Source organism: Hemitrygon akajei, chromosome 8 (assembly GCF_048418815.1).
Source record: "Hemitrygon akajei chromosome 8, sHemAka1.3, whole genome shotgun sequence".
NCBI classification, from domain to species: Eukaryota; Metazoa; Chordata; class Chondrichthyes; order Myliobatiformes; family Dasyatidae; genus Hemitrygon; species Hemitrygon akajei.
Window position 1 is genome coordinate 22,558,529 of NC_133131.1, and position 14,797 is coordinate 22,573,325.

At 43.5% G+C, this 14,797-nt stretch overlaps 1 protein-coding gene across 2 annotated transcripts in view; it reads left to right on the forward strand.

The window, feature by feature from the left end:
- sez6b (seizure related 6 homolog b) overlaps window positions 1-14,797 on the forward strand; it is a 919,909-nt gene that overhangs the window by 768,923 nt on the left and 136,189 nt on the right. For both annotated transcript variants that reach the window (XM_073053431.1, XM_073053432.1), the window contains exons 8-9: window positions 2,435-2,629; window positions 13,775-13,913. In XM_073053431.1, the coding sequence (XP_072909532.1) occupies window positions 2,435-2,629; window positions 13,775-13,913 (334 nt within the window). The remainder of the gene's footprint in view (window positions 1-2,434; window positions 2,630-13,774; window positions 13,914-14,797) is intronic.

Genomic DNA, 14,797 nt, shown 5'->3' on the forward strand with positions numbered 1-14,797 from the left:
GAGAGAGTGATGAAGATAAAATTTCAGTTCAAAGATAAATCACCAGAATGAAGAAGAGAGGGGAAAAAAGTCTCGTTATTTTTACCTTGCAGAGAAAGTGGGAGGGATAGATAGGACATGAGGAGTATTTCTGAAAGGGTGAGATCAGGGGTGTCATGAGGACAAGTTGCAAAGTTCATCTGGGTTTTGGGTTAATTGAGCTGCTAAAGAGTGCACGATAAAAACCATGAGAAGTTGTGCAAATCTGTACTAAGGTCATGGAGAGAGAAAGCTGAGCCAATATTACAAATGCCAGTTCTCATATGCAGAAAGCAAGTTACATGATAGCTGCACTGCCCCCAGACAGCAGATGAAGAGTTGTTCCCCAAGCTGGCATTGTTTTTTTAAAATATATAACAGTGCAGGAAAACTACAAATAGATAAGTCAGATTGGGAGTTGGATAGCGGTTTAAAGTGGCGGAGGAAAGGATGCTGGGGTCACTCTTGCAGACTGACCGTAGTTAATTTACACGGTAGCCACCCAATCTGCATTCGGTTTGAGCAGAGTTGAGGTGACCACGTTGGGAACCTCAATACCCCAGACTGGACGAAGTGTAACTGACTCACCTGGAATGCCTGTTTATGACTCCAAGACAGTGAGAAAGGAAGAAGCAATGGAACAGGTGCAGCATCTCTGTGGTTGAATGCTTCCAGAGTTTTCTGTTTTATTTCAAGTTTCCAGCAACTGCTGATATTTTTTTAGATTCTGTATAGCCCATGCTCTAGAAATGGCTTGCTTGCTCTGTGTCCCCCGATACCCGTCAGGATGAGGGTGATCACCCCAACACTGCACTTGCTCGGTTCTCCACTACTTCCCCCAAGGAGGTGGACTCTCATCATCCTTACCTCTTAGCCAGGTTCTCACTCCTGCTGGGGGCAAGTCTAGCCACCTTCTGCCAGGCTCAAATGACATTCCTGTCCACCTTCTCCCATTCCAACAACACCCACCCTCCTCCCGGTTCATAGATCTCCCTCCTGATGTGTATCAGGCAGACCTACCTGGGCATCATTCTTCCTTTCAGTGAATCTTGGTGTTCTGGATCATTGTTTCCCACTTCCTGGCAGTCTCTCTTTCTTCCTTCATAGTGTGCTTAATATGCTACAGTGGGCCCTATGGCATTTATGGCCTGTTGCCCTTCCATGACTATTTCACAGGGAAGTTGCACTATGTATCAGAGAGCATTCAGTAAACGCAGCTTTTACACACACCCGTTCACTCACACACAAACATTGTTTTGTCATTGCGGTGTGTGCTCGCACTGTAATGTCTTCCCTAGTATACTCTCATAATTAACCCACCTTTTCCCCACTGCATTGCTGTGTAGATTCAGAGTCAGACACCAAAATTTAGTCTAATTTTATTCTTAATTTGTACATAACTGTAAGTGTGTGATTGCGTTGAATGTTCTGCTGTTTCACTGCCGGGTCCTAAACTAGGCTCGGGTTGGCTTTATGGTGCCTTTTCCACCATATTTGGCAGAATATTCCATTTCTGTAGTAATGGAGATGTGCAAATGTGTATATGTTGTCTGTATACTGTATTTAAGGTAGATATTTCTGTTTATTTTGTAATGTGATTTTAACTACATTGTGGAATGAATCATATTCTAATTCATATGTAGTCTTAAGTTAGCTTTGGGGTGGTATGTCCTTGTGATGAATAAAAAGGAGATCATTGCCCTCAGTTTGAGGGAGAGATAAGGGCTGCCAGGAGTTCACATTGGACAAGAATAAGTATGGAGATATTATTGTGTTTTCTTGTAGAAAACATTTTGTAAATATAGGTGTTTTTCCTTTTCACTATTTTCATTAATTTCTGTAAGTTTGATTTTTGACTCACCCAATAAACACCGTTGCATTAAAGTGCCAAGCCACTCCAGCCATTTTTCCTTTAGTCATAATCCACATATCTAACAGATTGAAATGAGAGAGATCCCTTTCAGAACTCGTTGGGATCCGTGGCCTAGTTCTGGGTGTAAGTCACTGCTTCAAGTGACTTTTTACTAATCTCTCCATCTTTTCAGAAACACAAGCAGTTGAGTTTTAGCGCACCAAAAAATCAATGAGCTACAACTTCAACAGCCTAACTTTTCTGTGGTTGACATTCATTGCCAGGGACATTTTACTCTGGCAAAATATAGGTTGATTCTCCAAATTGGCTTTGGGTACATCATCATTGGTTAAAGCCAAAACAATCGGAGACCTGTAAATACCTGACTCCTGTGTACTTGCTATTCGTGTCACACTTACTTCATGTGACACATTTCTGGTGACATTTCCTTTTGTAAGGTCTCTAGGTGTAAGCGAAGCCGTTGCAACTACTGAATGCTTATGTATAATCGATAACTTCAATGTGTTTTTGCTCTTTAGTTGTATTTCTTTCTCTCTGTTTCAGCCTTTGAACAGGGACATTGTTATGAACCCTTCATTAAGTACGGAAACTTCACAACGGGTGATGCAACGTACCAGGTCGGAACCGTGGCTGAGTTCACCTGTGATCCTGGATATACCCTGGAGCAGGGGTCAGTGATCATTGAGTGCGTGGATATCCGGGACCCACAGTGGAATGAGACCGAGCCAGCCTGCAGAGGTACGACCAAGCCAATTCATCCACTGTCACTGAGTCTGGTGATATCAGTGTTTAAATTATCTAGACTGACATCAGTATTGAGGGAGTGCTACCACCAGGGATGAAACAACAAACTAGGATTGTTCTCTCTGGTGCAAAAGGTTCCACAGCATTATTTCAAAGTGGGCAGGGGAGTTATCTTTTGTAATCCAGCCAATATTTATCCCTCATCATTGTCACTGACTCTGATGTGATACAGAAGCCTTGAGTCCCACACCACTAGGTTCAGGAACAGTTCTTACCTTACATCCATCAGGCTCCTGAACTAGTGTGCATAACTTCACTCACCACAGCTCTAAGCTGATCCTAGAACCTACAGGTTCACTTTCAAGGACTCTACAACTCAAGTTCTCATTGTGTTTTCTTTTATTTGCACAGTTTGTCTTCTTTGGCACAGTGGTAGTTTGTCAGTCTGTACTTATGTACGGTTTTTCATAGAATCTACTGTGTTTCCTTATTTTTCCTGTAAATTCCTGCAAGAAAGTGAATCTCAAGTTACTGATAATAAATTTACTTTAAGTCTTGAAGCAAGTGATATGGTCATTATTACTTTTTGTTCTGGGAACTTGTGTATAAGTCAAGTTGTGCGTCCTGTAGTTTAACAGTGACCTCTGAATGGATGATGTCTCAGTAGCCACCATTGTAAAAGGATGCTTATAAATAAATTTTATAGTGGAGGACAGAGGATATTACACAGACCAACAGCTGAAATAATTCCAACAGCAAGATAGGACGTTGGCATAATACACAACATGCAAATTCTAGCAGGGAATGTTCGCTCGGATTATCTCTTCTTAGCTGATAGGTATAAATTGCATATCATTACAAGGAAACCTGTTGCCTGAAGGGTAACCAAGTAAAGCCTGTAGCAACAAGACCTTCAATTTTATTTAAATTTCTCCCAGACCCACACACATACCAAGTTTCTGGGCCATTATGTTTTGACTTAAGCTACCTCGGGGACTTACTTGTCAGAGCCTAGCAGTGGGAATGAACCTCACAGACAATATTGTGGTTAAGGGAATTGCTGATTCTCAGCATTTTCACTCCACACCTATTTTTAATATAAATGCAGTCTTGTTGATTAGAAAAGCTGATATAATTCTTCTGAACAAATTATTCATAAATGCAGTGATCCGTGAGCCATTTCACCCGAAGCAAAAGATAGCTAATGAAATTTTCCCAGACAAAGGGAGGGTCAAGAGGTTTATTTGTGATCATTGCAAGTAGTAGTAGTTATAGAATCTCTGTGTTCTCTCCTTCTGCCCTTCCCAATGCTTGGGCCTGAGGTTCTCAATGCCAACTGCTCCTTCTACATACTGAGCTATCAAGAGTCGAGGGTTCCCAGGGATTAGTGGGGAATTATTCCAGGAGGCACTGATAACACCCCTAAATCTTTCCCTTGGTCCGCCTGATAATCACTTTCCCTGACAGAACTCAGACTAAAGTGCCTGTTACAGGAGACTGGTGTCGGACAAACAAATAATGTAATCCACCAGACGGCCATGAACGGACTGGGTGTAAATGGAGTTTCGGTACTGGGAGTGTTGGTCTAGACAAGGTATCATCTTCAATCATTAATAAGACGTTCACAACAAAGCAGCTGCCTTATGTTCTATTTCATCGCTTGAACTGTGTTGAATTATAGAACTGAAGTCCCAGACGGTACCTAATTGCTGGCCAGAACAATGTGAGCCAATGAGCCTATTCCGGTTGTATTTGACTGCTTGGCTCTTCAGTAGACAGGACAAATAATCACCCCAACATGAGTTCTTTACACAGAGGGTGGAATGGCCTAGAGCTATTAGATTAGATTCACAGAGTAATTCAGCATGGAAATGGGTCATTTGACCCATCTGGTCCATGCTGACCACAGCATCCTCCCTGCTAGTCCAAGATGCCTAGGTTTAGCCCATAATCTCCTAAACCAGAATCCTCGTGTATCTATCCTTACTTACTGCCCATTATGCCACTAGTATTTGGGGGAACAATCGAGGTCCTCCATCTCTGGTGTTGTTCAAAGCTTCAGTCATGATGTCAGTAGCTTCCTCACAGTTTTCACCGCTGTGAGTCAGGCAAGTCCCGGGTGGAGACGCAGGAATACCGTGGCCCTCAGATTCTTCACTGCTGGTTCTGTATCAATTTTGTTTTACCGATCGGGGTTGTTAGTCCTGAGCTGACCCCCTGACCTTTTGACTTGTTTGGCATGAGTGACCCTAACAAGAGCCAAAGCATTAAGCCCTGACTCCAGCCAACGTAGCTCTCCGGGTCATTGAGGCATTCAAGGCTGCAAACCATGACAGGGTTTTTGTCCTCTTGGAGCATGTACCTATCCAAGTGCCTCTTAATTGGTGCAATTGTTCCCGTATCAACCATTTCTTCTGACAGTTCATTCCAGGCACTTGTTTCCCTCTATGTAAAGAAGTTATCTCTCAGGTCCCTTTTTAAACATTCCCCTCTTTTCTTGTATCTACAACTTCTAGTTTTGGACTCACCTACCCCGGGGGAAAAGACTACGACTGTCCGCCGGTCACCACTCATTCTCCTATGGTCCAAGGAATAAAGAGCCAGCGTGGCCAACCTCTCCCTATTAAGTCAAGGAAATAAAAGAACTGATATAAAAATAGAACTCTGTAGAAAATCCCAACAGATCAGCCAGTGTCAGCGGACAGAGGATCAGATACTGCCTTGCCTGCTGATACATCAAGCATTTTTTCCTATTTTAGATTTCCAGCAACAGTGGGAGATTATTTGTGGTTATCAAGAGAGAAGCTGTTCTTTCCAATTAGATCTTTTTGGCTGCTTGGGGAGATTACCAGTCAGAAGGACTAAAACCAGTCTGGAGATGTGAAAGAAGAAGAACATAGAACATAGAATAGTACAACACAGTACAGGCCTTTCAGCCCACAATGTTGTGCCGACCCTTGAACCCTGCCTCCCATATAACCCCACACCTTAAATTCCTCCATATACCTGTCTAATAGTCTCTTAGATTTCACTAGTGTATCTGCCTCCACCACTGACTCAGGCAGTGCATTCCACGCACCAACCACTCTCTGAGTAAAAAACCTTCCTCTAATATCCCCCTTGAACTTCCCTCCCCTTACCTTAAAGCCATGTCCTCTTGTATTGAGCAATGGTGCCCTGGGGAAGAGGCGCTAGCTGTACACTCTATCTATTCTTCTTAATATCTTGTATACCTCTATCGTGTCTCCTCTCATCCTCCTCCTTTCCAAAGAGTAAAGCCCTAGCTCCCTTAATCTCTGATCATAATGCCTACTCTCTAAACCAGGCAGCATCCTGGTAAATCTCCTCTGTACCCTTTCCAATGCTTCCACATCCTTCCTATAGTGAGGCGACCAGAACTGGATACAGTACTCCAAGTGTGGCCTAACCAATGTTTTATAGACCTGCATCATTACCTCGCGACTCTTAAACTCTATCCCCCGACTTATGAAAGCTAACACCCTAAAGCTTTCTTAACTACCCTATCTACCTGTGAGACAACTTTCAGGGATGTGTGGGCATGTACCCCCAGATCCCTCTGCTCCTCCACACTACCAAGTATCCTGCCATTTACTTTGTACTCTGCCTTGGAGTTTGTCCTTCCAAAGTGTACCACCTCACACTTCTCCGGGTTGAACTCCATCTGCCACTTCTCAGCCCACTTCTGCATCCTATCAATGTCTCTCTGCAATCTTCGACAATCCGCTATACTATCCACAACACCACCAACCTTTGTGTCGTCTGCAAACTTGCCAGAGAAATGGCAAATGGAGTTTAACCCAGACAAATATGAGATATTGCACTTTGTGAGATCAATTGTAAAGGAACATTAAACTGTTATTCACAGGGCCTTTAATAGTGTTGATGGACAGAAAAATGTTAAGGCCCAAGTGCATAGCTCCCTGAAAATGGCTGTACAAGTTGATAAGGTCATAAAGAATGAGTATGGCATGTTTGCCTTTATTAATCGAGGGAGTCAGGAAGTTATGTTTCAGCTTTATAAAACTACAGTTAGACTGCATCAGAGGTATCGCATTCAGCTATGGTCACTCCATTACAGAAGAATGTCAAGGCTTTGGGGAGGGTGCATTTGAGGTCAACCAGGATGCTGCCTGGATTAGAGGGCAAGTGCAGTAAGGAGAGGTTAGATACACTTGGGCGGTTTTCTCTGGGACGGCAGAGGCTGATGGGACGTCCAAGATTATGAGAGGCATAGACAGACAGCTGGTATCTTTCTCCCAGGGCCAAAATGTCTAATACTGGAGTGTATACAGTCACGGTGGCAATTCAAGGGAGGTGTGCAGGGCAAGTTTTCTTACTCAGACAGTGATGGATGCCGAGAGTACACTGCCTGGGGAGTTGATGGATGCAGATCAGAGAGGCATTTGATATAGGCTCTTAGATAGGCATATGAATGCGCAGAGAAGGCAGGAATATGGACATTGTGTAGGCAGAAGTGATTCATTTAGTTGGACATTTAATTACCAGTTTAATTAGTTTGGCACTACATCATGTTCCTGTGCTGTACCATGAGAAAGGGGCAGAAATATCTGAAGAGATCTTTCCCCTGGTAATCTCAGTGCTGCTATTCCTAGCCTGGAGGGTGTCAGTAGCAACACATAATTATGTTCTTATTTTCTATTTCAAATCTAGGACTATTTCAGTCGCCCCCTTATTCCCGGATTTTTCTCCCTGTAACTAATTCATCCTTCGTTCTCGCCCACTCCCTCATCTTCTGCCTCCAACGTACGCAAGGGGTAAGTTTCAGTTGCCAGTCAACCTCCGAACCAGCATGTGTTATGGATGTGAGAGGAAACTGGAGCATGCAGGGAAAATCCAGGAGTTCGCAGGGGGAGATGAGATCAGGAGCAAATCCAGGTCGATGGAGCTGAAAAGCAGCATCTTCCGTGGCTATGTGACAGTGCTGCCCTGCAAGGGAAAGTGGAACATGAGAATTAAAAACTCATGCCACTTTATTTATATGTAGATCCCTTATGCCACTGTGCCTTGCACAGTAGGCCCCAGGCTGAATTAGATGACAAAAAGGCATCCATTTCCCTGATAGACACTTTAATACATTGTTCAAATGCATGAGGGATTCTTTTCAGCTGAAAATTAAAGCAGTGATTCCATGGCCCAAAGATAAGTATTGCAATTTGTAATTTATGCCCTTTATTGCAAATAGTTGCAGAACTTATTAGACTTTCAATCTGCACCACATGAAAATGAAAACCAAGAGGGGAAGTTTCTGCCAGAAAAACTTAATATATAGCTGAAGATTTGTACATTAATCTGCATAATTTTGACTCCCAGCCCATTGCATTTTAATAGTATGACCTCTGTCTAAGCTTCTATTCTCAATTTATGTTATCTGTTAGAGGAGAGATCTGTTCATTTTCCTTGGTTTTAATAGATGTTGACGCTAATCTTAGGATTCAAATTTTAATAGAAGAAACTGAAAGTACCATAACTGCTGAATAATTTTATGGGTAGGTTGTACCTCCTTTGTACTTCCTCAGAAGGCTGAGGAAATTCAGCATGTCCCTGTTGACCCTCACCAATTTTTATGGAGACACCATAGGAAGCATCCTATCCAAGTCCATCGCAGTTTGATATGGCAGCCGCTCTGACCGAGACCACAATACATTGCAGGGAGCTGTGAGCTTGTGGCAATAGTAAACCAACCCAATCCAGTCCAAAGTGTTGTAAAGTCAAAGAGTTGTACAACACAAAAATAGGTCCTTTAGCCCACTATGTCAATGTCATTAGTAATTCCAATTTATACAAATCCCATTAACCCACAATAGGTCCATGACGTTGATGCTTCAAGGACGTGTGTAGGTGCAGGGATCTCTTGAGAGTACCTGTCTCCACCTCTTTTTCAGGCAGTGTATTTCAGACTCCAACCATTCCCCCAGAACTTTTCTAAACCTCCTACCTCTCACCTTAAACCTCTGCCCTCTTGTTTTAGAGACCACAAATGGGGATAAAATTATGCTTAATACCTCTCCTATCTTTCCCCTCAAAATTGTATATACTTCCATCAAGTCACTCCAGGGGAAACAAATCCAGCCAATTCAATCTCTCTTCTGATTCAAAATGCTCCAAACCAGGCAACACCTTGGGGAATCTCCTCTGCACCCTCTCCAATGCAATCACAATTGTTACAGATTGTTTGAGCTTCTGAGTGTGGCACCAATAATGTCCTTTGAACGAAAAATTGACTTCCTAAGAGACTCATGGCAAAACTGGCCTTTGGCTGGCCCAAGCACCTCAATGAAAGAGTAAAGATAATGCATAGGCCGTGATGGGTCACATGACTTCCCAACCAATCCAGTCTGCTACCCACAGTGCCATTCCACCTATAGATTCTGCATGGGACTCATCACCCACCTCAGAGTCCACGGAACTGGAGTAGAGGCAAGACATGTTTGACCCTTGAGATTGCTTAAGGAAATGAGTGTAACGAGTTGTGTAGGAGGGAGTTGTGTTTCACATGGTGACAATCAAAGTGAAGCTGCAAAATGCTGGAAATCTGAAATGAGAACAGAAAATACTGGAAATGCTCAGCTGGTCAGGGTGTATCTGAGGGAAGATAAGCAGGGCCTTTGAAATGTTTACTCAGTTTCTCTTCCTTCAGATGCAGCCTGACCTGTTGAGTATTGCCAGAATTTTCTGTTCTTATTGCGGTGTTTCATATTATTTATTTGTATTATACTTACGTAGTCACTTGGGCCCTTCTCTCCCAGTGGAGCCTAGGCCATGGTTGACTTCCTGCCTCCACCATCCTCTGAGATTGGTAGTATGTTTGGAGCTCATCAGTGCTTCTGCAGTCCATTGCATCCCCTGTACAGGAGATTCAATTCAGCTTCACTAGAGCCTTACCCATTCCCACCTCTCACAGCAGGAACATAGGGTTGGACCTTGAGAGGCCTGCTTGTATTATAGCTGGCCAGTTCTGTTGCAGGTTATCCATCAGTAACATTGGCTCAGATCTATCTCCCCATTGGCACAGGCTAACCTGTAGGACTTTTCCAACAGCTCTGCATTTTGCAACTTTTATTTCCTTCTCTCCAGCTGCCCTCATTTCACAACTTCAATATCCCTTTAGAACATAAACAGAGAACATAGAATAGTACAGCACAGTACAGGCCCTTTGGCCCACAATGTTGTGCCGACCCTTAAACCCTGCCTCTCATATAACCCCCTCACCTTAAATTCCTCCATATACCTGGAGGAAAATGGATAATCCCATATTTAGCCAAGCATTTTCCCATTCATCTTTGTTCAAGTTCTTTTCTCTAACTGTTTTCAATGATTTTGTCAACCTGATAATTTCATCTGCAGCTTGTGTCCATGGCAGCCCTTACCTCATCCTAAAGAGAGATTCCAATTATCCTCACCCCTTTGCGCAATTTAAATCAAACTGACTCTTTGTTGGCTATGCAGAACAGTCCATGTTCCAAGCCTTCCCCGGTAATGCGCCCTTACTCTTCCTCCACTATGTTGACAGCTGCATTGGTGCTGCTTCATGCACTCATGCTGAACTCATCAATTTCATCAGCTTTGCCTCTAACTCTAACCCTGCCCTGAACTTCACTTGGTCCACTCTGATACCTCCCTCCACTTTCTCCATCTCTCTGTCTCCATCTCCGGAGACAAACCATCAACCAACATCTTTTATAAGCCTACTGATTCCCATGGTTATCTTGACTATACCTCTTCCTCCCCATCTCCTGTAAAAATGCTATTCCCCTTTCTCAGTTCCTTCGTCTCTGCTGCATCTGTTCTAAGGATGCAGCTTTCCTTCCCAAAGTATCAGAGATGTCCTCCTTCTCCAAAGAACAGGGTTTCTCTTCCTCCAGCATTGATGCTGCCTTCACCCGCATCTCCTCCATTTCCCGAACATCTGCGCTCTCCCCATCCTCCCGCTGCCTTAACAGTGATAGAGTTCCTCTTGTCCTTACCAACCACCCCTGAGCCTCCATATTCAACACGTCATCCTCCCCCACCTCCACCGTCTCCAAATGGATCCTAGCATTAAACATAACTTTACCTCCCCCTCCCCCTCCACTTTCCACAGGGATCAGTCCCTCTGTGATTCTCTTGCCCATTCGTCCCTACCCACTAATCTCCCCTGCCCCCACCCTGGCACTTATCCTTGCAAACGGCTAAGTACTACACCTGCCCATTTGCCTCCTCCCTCACCTCCACTCATGACCTCAAACAGTCCTTCTAGGTGAAGCAACCCCTCACCTGCGAATCTGTCATCTATTGTATCTGGTGCTCCCGATTCGTGAGGCCCATCGTAGATCAGGGGACTGCCTCATCGAGCACCTCCGCTCCATCTGCCAAACTGGAAATTCCTGGTGGCCAGATATTTTAATTCCTATTCCCATTCACATTCCAACTTGTTGGTCCATGACCTCCCATTGTACCAAGATGAGGCCACCCTCAGGCTGTAGGAACAGCGCCATATATTTCACCTGGGTAGCCTCCAACCTGATGGCATTAATATCGATATCTCATTCTGGTTAAAAAAAATCCCTCTCCTTCCCCTCTTCTTCTATTCCCCACCCTGGCCTCTTACCTCTTCTAACCAGCCAATCACCTCTCCCTGAGTCCCTTCCTCTTTCCGTTTCTCCTTTGGTCCGATCTCCTCTGTGATCGGATTCCATCTTCACCAGCCCTTTATCCTTCCACCCACCTCGCCTCGCCTTCTAGCTATCCTCCTTCCTCTCCCTTTTGATTCTGGCATCTTCCCCCTTCCTTTTCAATCCTGAAGAAGCGTCTCGCCCCAGAACGTCGGCTGTTTCTTGATTTCCATAGATGCTGCCTGACCTGCTGAGTTCCTCCAGCATTTTTGTGTCTGTTGCTTTAAATCTAACTTGTTTTTCCTCTCTCTAGTTATGACAAAACATTTGTTGACCTTTCTGAAGCTTGCTCTGCTGAAATATTCTAGCTTTGTTTCAGACTTACAGCATTCTTGCTTTTTTAAAATTTTCATTGGTGTTATGACTGTCCGCCACAGGCGAATGAATGCATCTGTCATTGGTTTGTGGCACCAGTAAATCGCTGATCAACAGATACTACCCTAAACAAATAATTATTTAATCGGAGAGCCACTTAACCTTCGAGCACTATAACCTAATTCTGTCAGTTTCTGAACATTGCTTAGCAGTGGAGCTTGGGCATGTAGTAACATTTATTCACTCAATGAGAAGAATATGTAGATCTACAAACTAACTGGTAGCACCGTGATGGAGTGTCAAATCTAAAGTAACTCAGTGCACGTGAGATAGAAGAAGCCTTTGCTAGGGCAAAGAAACTATAAATGAGGCTGTGCTATTAAATTGCAATGGGGGTCATCTGAAATTATGGAATGATTAGCATACAAACACTTAACAACACATTAAATTCCTTTTAACTGAGGCACTCGGCTGTGAATTTTAATCTCCGTGTGGTGTAAATTCAGAACCTAATAGGTTCTGCAATAATTTTCATTGCTAACAAAAGTAAGTGCTAATGATAAAAGCTATTGTGTTGCTGGAGAGTACTGGAACCCTGGTGGCCTATTGAATAGTAATACAAAAGCACACACTAAGTAGTCCTGCCGAAGGGTTTTGGCCCTAAACGTCAACTGTACTCTTTTCCTAGATGCTGCCCGGCCTGCTGAGTTCCTCCAGCATTTTGTGTGTGTTGCGCGGATTTCCAGCGTCTGCAGCTTTTCTCTTACTTGTGACTAAACAGTGCTCTGCAGGAGGGAATTTAGTGAAAAGGAAGGTGTCAAACCCTTCTCTCCACTTCACACAAGATGGGAACTGGTCATAACTAAGTCTATGAGGAACATCAAACTCAACACCCTTGTCAAACCTACCACAGGAAAACAGTCCTGAATGAAGGCTCCTACAACACATGAATTGAGCGATATCACAGGTGTAGCAAAACCAACAGGGAGAACAAGTTAGAGAGAAAAGTGTTGAGGGAATGGATTGCTTTGTAAAATGACATAGACTGTAGGAGATTATAAACTTCTTTGTCATGAGGAAATATGGAAGACTTACTTCTCTTTTACTCAGAGCTATGGAACTATTTACCAGCAAAATTATGGCTACTTATTGGTATTCTCCACACAATATTAGCACAGTCGCTACCTCTGTATCCTCCAGTTAGAAGGGCCATTCATTTCTCAGAGTCAGCTCCACCTCATGTGCACATTTCCCCAGGAAACCTCATTAATAACTCATTAAGATCCAACACAATCCTTGTGACCTCACCTACAATCACTTTTATTTAAGTTCTACTGATTTCAGTTCGGCATAGTGTTATTTATTTCATGTTGAGATACAACATGGAGCAGGCCACACACCAACCCATTAATTTAATCCTAGCCTAATCGGGGGACAATTCACAATGACCAATTAACCTACCAACCAGTACATCTTTGGACTGTGAGAGGAAACTGGAGCACCCAGAGGGTACCTACACAGTCACAGGGAGAAAGTACAAACTCCTTAAAGGCAGTGGCAGGAATTGAACCCCAGGTCACTTGTACTAGAAAGCGTTGTGCTAACCACTACGCTACCATGAAAGCTGACAGGGGAGCAATCAACCATTGTTCAAAAGCATTAACATGTGCGAGATGTACGTAATGTTGGCCTTCCAAACCCTTTTACCTGTCTCCTCCATCAACCCCACCATCCAACCCACCTTCCCTCATGCATTCTGTGCTAATGGCTGCATTGGAGGTGAACACAAAGGGAATGTGTACAACCCTCCACTGAAAATCAACCGCATGCTTCACGCCATTGACAGGTGCTGAGATACCTCCTGTTGTGCCCTCCATTAGATCAAAGACAAGAAAAAGCTCTTGAAGCTGAATAAAACCACAGGCAAATCTATTTTAAAAATGCGTAAGTGATTATAAACTTCCTTACAGAAAGCCATTTGAAGAACAACAGTGAAGGGACTAATGTAATTTCAAAGAGGGTAGAAAATAGAGAGCTGCCTGGCGATCCTAAGCTGTGCAAAGTGTCTGTATTGTCTCGGTGTCCTACCAGCAGCAGCTAGAAGATACTGATGATGTGTGTTTTATTACAGCGGTCTGCAGTGGGGAGATTACAGACTCCTCTGGAGTTGTGCTATCTCCCAATTGGCCAGAAGCTTACGACAAGGGTCAGGACTGCATCTGGGGGATCCACGTGGAGGAAGACAAGCGGATCATGCTGAACCTCCAAGTGTAAGTGAAAAATAACCCAATGTGTGCAGGGCACTCAAGGAACTTTCAATAATTTGCAAATAAACACTTGGGCTCATTAGTTGGGGAGCCGATGAAAAATTAATTCCGCAGGGCTGCAAGATTATAATTGCAAAAATGGTTTTAGGATTTGCGAGTGCAAGATATTAATTGCAAAGATGGTATAAGAGAATGTTTGAATTGTAGTTATGCACGTTAACCCATGAAAGGCCATCAGTTTTTGCCATTATCTGTCCATGCAGCACACACAGGATGCTGGAGGAACTCAGTAGGTCAGGCAGCATGTATGAAAGGAATTGAACAGTCATCATTTCAGCCTGAGATCCATCATTCCCCTCCACAGGTGCTACATAACATGCTGAGTTCCTCCAGCATTTTGTTTGTGTTGCTCTAGATTTCCAGCATCTGCAAAATCACTGGTGTAAGAAAAAGAAATGTGTAACAACATTTTCTTTTCTCTTGTGCCTTTAATGTAATTAAATGCCTCAAACAACATTAACAGTTTTCAAATAAAATTCCGTGCTGAGTCAGTAGATCAAAAACTTGATCAAGGAAGTAGGGTTTAAGGAGTTTAAAGGAAGAGAATGGCAAGAGACAGGAAGTGCCTTCAGCTTGATACAGAAGTGCAAAAGCTTGAGGCCATCAGAAGGACTTTTAGTTTCATCCACATATCAAGTCCTGACCTCCTTCAACATTTCCATTCTGATCATAGCTCAATCTTCAGATATAGCTCAACAAGCATGCCAAAGTCTGTGTCCCCATCTGCTCAAGAACCCACAACTCTAAAACAACTTCCCTCCCCCACCTTTCATTCTGGCTTTTGCACCCTTCCTTTCCTGTACTCATGAAGGGTCTCAGTCCAAAAG